The sequence below is a fragment of the Gymnoscopelus microlampas genome (genome assembly GCF_963454915.1).
Source record: "Gymnoscopelus microlampas genome assembly, chromosome: 17".
NCBI classification, from domain to species: Eukaryota; Metazoa; Chordata; class Actinopteri; order Myctophiformes; family Myctophidae; genus Gymnoscopelus; species Gymnoscopelus microlampas.
In genome coordinates, this window is record NC_139954.1 from 20,840,600 (window position 1) to 20,848,617 (window position 8,018).

The 8,018-nt window shown below is 39.5% G+C and overlaps 1 protein-coding gene across 1 annotated transcript; it reads right to left on the minus strand.

Moving 5' to 3' along the window:
* Nucleotides 1-2,537: 2,537 nt before the first annotated feature.
* LOC311064352 (V-set and immunoglobulin domain-containing protein 1-like) lies at nucleotides 2,538-6,089 on the minus strand (the record flags this gene model as incomplete). The annotated part of the gene is made up of 6 exons (XM_084084184.1): nucleotides 2,538-3,203; nucleotides 4,087-4,198; nucleotides 4,338-4,454; nucleotides 4,920-5,084; nucleotides 5,387-5,600; nucleotides 6,003-6,089. 6 exons carry the CDS (start codon nucleotides 6,087-6,089, stop codon nucleotides 2,558-2,560), a joined length of 1,341 nt encoding a protein of 446 aa, XP_083940310.1. The 3' UTR covers nucleotides 2,538-2,557.
* Between the last annotated feature and the right edge of the window lie 1,929 nt (nucleotides 6,090-8,018).

The following is an 8,018-nucleotide window of genomic DNA, read 5'->3' on the forward strand; positions in this document are numbered from 1 at the left end:
GTCTGCAGTCAAATCCTACAACTACAACAGCGCAGTATAGACTGTTTAATTTCTTACAAAATGCAACATACCTATTTAACAAGATAGTCGAGTCCGGGAAGGGGGCAGCTTATTAATAAAATCAGGTCAGATTTGTAGTAGGCTACTGAGGAATTTACCCCAAAAAAGGTGAAAAAAAGGCGAGAACTTCTTCGTAGATTACAACATTATTTATTTCATGTATTAATTAGTTGTAATTAATTATCCATAGAAGAGAATTTCAGTACAAAACAATACAAATATGAAAATTCCAATTTCATAAAAAATCAAGAATTAGATTTAATCTTTACAAACAATAGCAAAACCTGACATAGGTTACCAACAGCAACATTTAAGTGATTCTCAATGTGAGGTCTGAGAACCCACAAATGTCCTTTTTAGGGGGTACAGGGGGTCCCCAACTAAATTAATGATAGACCGTATCTTCACTATTATTATTATTATCATTATTATGTACAAGTAGCCTAAATACAACTAGAGAAAATGTCTATAGTTTCACCGTTATTCCTGTGGTATAGACATTAAAGGAATTGAACCAAATTACAGACCATATTGAACCAAATCAACACAAAAAGGTTCTTATTGGTCCCAGAGATACACATCTTAATACAATATAAAATTGGGGGACCTAGAAATTAAAATGGTTGAGAATCACTTGCCTACACAATCTACAGTTGCAATAACAGTAGTGTTAAAAAAAATAACAAGAGTAATGCAGCACAATATTTGCAGTTTGTTTTGTAGAAAAAGTTTTAACAGTACAATTTCAGTAGCCCACATGATTCCAAGCACGAAGCACCTGCTCAACATTTTAAAAGCAGATGTTACCTGAATGTGCATGACTACAAGGGCATATCCAGAAAGAATAGGTTTAAATATAGACGAATGTAAGTTCAGTCAGTGATAAGTATTTTGACACACACTCTCACTCTCAGCAAAAACATAGTTAAACTAGGTGTTTGAATTCTCTGACTGCTAATGTAAAGGCTATAAACATATAATTACTTCAAGGATAGTAGCCTATTCGCAGAGTGAATAATGAAGCGATATACATTCAGAGTGTTCTCATGACCGACCTACTGGCTAAGTGGTTCCTAGCCTAGGTCAGACCACACTAGTCCCTGATTTCCAGGTGAATGCAATTAACATCCTGGTAGGATAGAAAACCAGTAGTTCCAATAAAACTATTGGGCTGCCATCTATGGGATGAAGAGTCCCTGAGCAAGACACTTAACCGCTTACTGCCTCCCACAGGCCTCCCCACCCCCAGCACTCATCACAACCATCTGAGCAGAAATCAGCTGGGTGAAGCTGAAACAGAATTTCCCCCGTGGGATTATAAGGGATCCAAAAACCCAAATCCCCCCCAAAAATTGAGTGACCCTGTGTCATGTATCCCTAAAGGTATATGGTCTTGACCTGCATGTACAATCTAAAATGTTATGACACAGGATACATTCAAATCAGTCAATGAGCCCCTGCACAGGGCTCTATGTAGCAAAGTGTACATTCATTACCGCATCTCATTGCTACAAGTATAAAATGCGAAAGAAAACAGCACCAGTGCATATGATACCACATAATGATGCTCAATTCATGGCATGTTTGAAAGGCACCAGTTTCAACATTGACTATGAGTGCTGTCTAATTTTAGTGGGCCCAATAAATATGTCATGTGTGGCCCTTGGTAAACTGAATAGAAACAGAGTTTATGATCTCTGCAAGAGTTGAGCAATATAACAATGTCAATATAATATTGAAATCTTGATATGAGACTAGAGAATATCATCTGGGATTTTGGATTATATCATGATGTAACTGCGATCCGTAACTTTTATGTCTTATGTCACGATTCGAACAATGGTCTCCCACATGAGAGACCAAATATCTACTTCTCAGACTAGAGGCAATGGGGAGATGTGCTTATGAGCTTCAGGCAGTGTCCTACCTGACACCAGGGTCAAACTTTCTCAAGTGAGAAAAGTAGGGAGACCACCTCCAACCACTGCAGATGTGCCAGTTTTGTTGTATTAATATACTCTACCCTACAGATTGCTTAAAATAATATTTTTATAATTAAAATAAGTTCTGAATTGCCGCTTTAAATGTTTCTTAATGGCTTCATCATAGTACAGTGATGCAATTACAAAACAACTTTTTAGAAATGCTTGTGAAAATGCTTCTACCTTTTTGCTCATTGTATCACTAATAATCTATATTTTCCTGTGTGGAAATATCTTTTGAAAGCATGTAGTCATCCCCAAAATATTGTCACATTACCGATATCAAGGTATTCGGTCAAAAAATGGTGATATTTCATGTTGTTAATATCACCCAGCCCTACTCAATGTGTTTTGGCCATGGTGATACTTGGAATACTATGTATAACCATGGGAAAAGGGAAAATTAAGAGAATACATTTTGCCTACAAATCCATGCCAAAATTGATTGGAATGCAGACAAAAAAGGCTATGTATGAATATTTTGAGTATGCACTACCTAAGTGACATGACAAAAATTAGCCATATCTCTTTTTGTCACTGAGGCGATCATCACTACCACCATAGCGATCACGCTTCTCATCAAGATGCTCTCGACTACCACCATAGCGATCATGGCGGTCGTCAAGGCGATCTCGACTACCACCATAGCGATCGTGTTTGTCATCAAGGCGATCACGACTACCACCAGAGCGATCACGATGATCGTCAAGGCGATCACGACTACCACTATCACGACCACGACTGTCATCAAGGCGATCACGACTACCACTATCACGACCACGACTGTCATCAAGGCGATCACGACTACCACCATAGCGATCACGATGATCGTCAAGGCGATCACGACTACCACTATTACGACCACGACTGTCATCAAGGCGATCGCGACTACCACCATAGCGATCTTGTCTCTTGTCCATATCATAGGCTCTGCCGTCATTGCTCTCTTTATTGCTATAATTACTGTGTTGGTCATCCTCATACTTATGTTTGTCAGTTCCAACTTTGTAGTTGTAATCACTTTGGTGGGTGACATCTTTCTCCTCAAATTGCTCAGAGGGCTCTATGCGTGCCTTTGTCTGGTTGTTTGACTTGTCATCCCAGTGCTGCTCTCCATCTTCAACAGAGGGTTTGTCATGGAACTCCATGGTTTCTGGGGAGCTAAAGAACAAACATTGATATGATACACACCAGTCATTACATAGCCTGGTTCCAGACGAATCTGCTATTGCAAAAATTGCCATTGGCAGATTAGGTCTGGCCCCTCTCAATAGAGATTGTATTTCTCTCCCTCCGAAGTTGTGAGGGACCAATCAGGGCCCAGTATGCAAATATGGGGCAGGTTCATCACCAGAGGCATTTTTTTAATTTGCCCCTCGGAAATGCAGGTTCCACACAGAGATTCCAGACTAATATCTATGCAGTGATAATAGTCTGGGCATGCCAGGCTAGTCATCACACACACACACACACACACACACACACACACACACACACACACACACACACACACACACACACACACACACACACACACACAGACACACACACACACACACACACACACACACACACACACACACACACACACACACACACACACACACACACACACACACACACACACACACACACACACACACACACACACACACACACACACAGAGAGCATATTCAAAACTAAAAACTAAAACAGCCCTCCCTGTGCAATCCTTTAGCTAGCGATAAGTTACTGGCTGTGCACTTTGTTAACAAATTGTGTACATGGCGTGTGTCTGTCCTCTGCTGCAGCAAGTTAAAGCATAGTTCACATTATAAGCCAGGGATGCAACAAATTGTTAACCTCAGGCCGTTTTGTGGTCATACAGATAAACCCTGCTCTAGACAGTGTGTCCAGAAAAGAAAATACAGGCTACCCACAGTAGATCCTCATTATCTCAAACATATACAGTATATATTTTTAATGTAATTTTTTTTAATGAAAATTAAATAAAGATAATATCATAAAATGAATTACACAAAAAGAGAAGAACGGCATACATACCCTTTTTGTTTTTCTTTCTTCCGGCAGCAACAAAAAAGGATAATCGCCAGGACAATGATACCTGCTAGGACTGCCACAACAATCCCTGCGGTGGCCCCAAGGTTCATGGAGGCTAGATTGAAATGGGAAACATAAGAGTGCTGGGAAAATTACATACTGATGGTCAAGTATCCAATACTTCTCAACTTTACTACCTATGTCTGCATTTCCTGTTCCCCTCAGAAAGCAGCTAAGTCATGTTGTACACTCACAGGGTGTCACAGCCAGGGTAAAGTTGCAGCTGGCAGAGCCGATTCGATTTGTTGAGGCACAGATGTAGAATCCAGACGTCACCATTGATATATTGAAGAGAGACAGGACACCATCCTCTACAACACGATGAGATTATGTAACGTTAGTATACAGTATATAAAATTGATATTGGACTAGAAGGCAATAATAGTGAAAACAAGAAAATGAAGGTATCGCTGTTCAGGTACAGCTTTCCTTATTTGCTAGACATAATAGATACCAAAATAATGAATGGAATGCAAAACTTGTATTCTTTATCTCCTTATTCTATATTCAAACTGAGTTATTCAAGACAGAGAAAAGAATCCACATAATGTGGTATGTGTGTCACAAGAGCATACATGAGTGGTAGGACCTCCAACAGACGTAATTAGTGTTGGTCCTACCCATAAACACATGGGGTCAAGTGATAAGAGCCACAATAAAATAACGATTTTGTTGCCATACAAGTTCATGTTAGTTCTATGAATAAAGATTCACATTTTTGCACCGATAAAAAGTAAATGAAATGCAACAAAAACATGTATGGATCAAATACACACTCTCTGTAGTCCTTGGTGGAAATTGTCGGGGGATGTTCTGGACATCGTAGCTCTGCCAGGCATACGTGGGTGTGGGAAAGCCGTTCTCAGACTTACAGGTGAGGCTAATGTTGTTCCCATACACTGCAGTGCCTTGCAAGTTGCATAGGGGCTTAGAGGGGGCCTCTGGAATAAAACAAATGTCCATGACATGTCATATACAGTACTTCCTTCTATTGCAAAATCATCATCGTAGAGAACACAATAAATTCTGCAGTGTTCATTTATCAATTTGTAACTCTGTACAAAACCAGAGTGGTGGTTTTGTACACTATGAGTGTACAGAAACAAAAATCGAACTTTATGGGTCCTTTTGGTTTCATTTGTATACTCTTACCGGGAATTACCGGAGAGCAAATAGCACTGGTGTGTCACAAAGTATGGGCGAATGTAAAGCAGCATACATTATGGCAATGAGAAATTCTCACCCAGAACCAAAAGGGATGTGGTGGCGGCTGTTGTTCCCTCATCATCATTTGGGATTGTGAGACTGCACTGGAAAATGTGGCTGTCCTCCTGATTCACATTATTTATTTGAAGGGTGCTTTCCCGTTTGGCAATGTCAGTGGACAGAATTGCTCTGCCTTCATACTTAGGACCAATGTCTATGTGGCCATTGGAAAAGTAGGTGGCCACAGGTATCTAGAGGAATATAGATGAGTAACATTTTACAAAAAAACACCACTCACGACTCATCAGCATCTTACTCACATTATTATTTTCAGTATCCTGGTACTAATCATACTGTTGTTAGGTGTATACTCTTAAATGTTGTACATGATCTGATTTTCATATCTTTTAAAAAACGTGTAGGCTACTCACGTGCCAATTAAATATGCAAATCACTCACATATCCACTATTGATAATATGTACTGTATTGTATAGAAGCACAATATCTCCTCCTTTACTTGGAGGTTGTTGGTAAAGTAGTAGTACTCCTTTAAATAATGGAATGACCCTGTGTGCATTTTTGACTGGCTGATACCTAACCATTAATGCATGTCATTATTTTGTGGTGATGTCAAGAATCTTTTTTTTCTTACCACTGGTTGATTGTTGCCAGGTAGGATTTCCCAGGTGAGGATTAAAAAATTTAGGTCTGGGTTGACAGGAATAAATGTACATGTCATGGTGATGTCACCCCCTTTTGCAACCTCATATTCTTTGTTTGGGATTGAAACTTCCAAGGCCCTGGAACAGGGCAGAGCTGAAATGACAGAAATGAAAATGAAAACATGTTCATTATACAGCCTGTGCCTTCATCTGTTCAAGGCTGGACTGCTGCAGCAGTCTCTTCATCAGGTTCTGTGGTAAGAACCTGCAGAATCTACAGTGTATTAGCACTACCAGGTTCCTGATCAGAGTGAGAAAACATAGGCCTACACCCCTTCTGCACACACTGCATTGACTTCCTGTATCCTTCAGGGTTGAATCAAAAACCATTCTTGTGGTGTAACAGTACATCCACGGACCTGAACCCCCTATCTGAAGCATCTCTTCATCCTCAAACCATTGCACCACAAGCTCAGATCCAACAACTGCCTCAGAACCCCCAAGAAAATACCCTGAACTGTGGGGTTCGGACTTTCTGATCGGATGAAACTTGTCTTTGGAACGCCCTTCCTGGCCACCTGAAAGCGCCAAAGACTATGGCCTACCCTCCAGCTCACTCCTACTTCTTCTTCTTGTCGATCTTTTTTTTATCTTTTTGTTACACGCTGAGATTTATTGTTGGTGAAAAGTTTAAAAAATGTATGAATTATTACTGTTATTATTATAATTGTTGTTTTTATTATTATTGTTGTTGTTAATATTATTGCTAGGTTATTTACTGGGTACATTAACTTTTTTCTATGAGCAAATCTAACAAACTGTCTCACCTATAGGTTTAATTCAGACAACAGGCAATGGTCTGTCTTCCATTTTGGTGAGTGGCAATAGGTAAAGGATTATTCATTAACCAGAGTGACTATACGGAAAAGGTGTGGTGTCCCTTTTCAGAAATGAGAACAAATGTAATTACAAACCTACCTGTGAGTATCAGAAGAAGATTTCTCAAACTATGCCACCTTTCTTTTGTCATCTCTGGTACAGGATATATGATAATGAAGATCCAGCAATTAAAAAGGACAATCCACACGTATGGCAACGAGCCCCAGAATCGGTCTAACCTTTCCTAGTCACGTTGGACTTGTAGGTGTGGCGGAGTCCCCCCACCCAGTCCAGATCAAAAATTAACAGCCGTGGGTCACATGCAGTCAGATGAGCCTATCAGTGGGCTTATGCTCCTTTGATATGGCACACCTTTTAGTACTGAATGGTGATAAGGCAGGAAATATTAATCACAGTGACCAGAATATCCTCATGTATGACTTAGTTTCAGTTAAATCCTTATCCTTAAACAAACCAAACAGTCCTGGTATAAACGCGCCCTTAGTTTCAGTTAAATGAAACAATATGAACCAAAACCTGAACAAAACAAACTTGGTTGAATGAAATGATGTTTTATTGGACTAATCTGACCAGGCAAATAGGTTTTACTGTGTTATGTTTGTTGTTATGTTTAACATTTCCTGCAGGTTGCAGTATTGGACTTAAAATTGAGCCAAATGTACCAGTTACACAAGAACTGTTAGGATCTCATATGAGCATTCTTTCAAAGCTGCTGGTAGGTTCAAGAGTAAACGAATGACTTGTTGTTGGTGTTAATAAGCTCAACTTAAAGTTAATATTTTTAGGGATTAACCATTCTCATATAAATGAATAATTTCCAATATAACTATATCATCTCCTGCTAAAGAGATACTCTGCTCCTTTAGAGATCATTTACCGAAATATCTAATTTATACAGGTGTAATAGAGAGTGTACACATGTCACCAAATGGACCCTTACAGGTCCATTTGGTTCCATTTATACTCTTAAATTAACAGAGAAATTGTGTTCAATATGATTAGGTTGGGTAGACAGTGGCAGAATTCATCTAAACAGCTACAGCGACAGTGTTGTGATCTTGCAGATCTGCTTTTTTCGCTGAATGTTTGCCCCAGAATGCATTGGA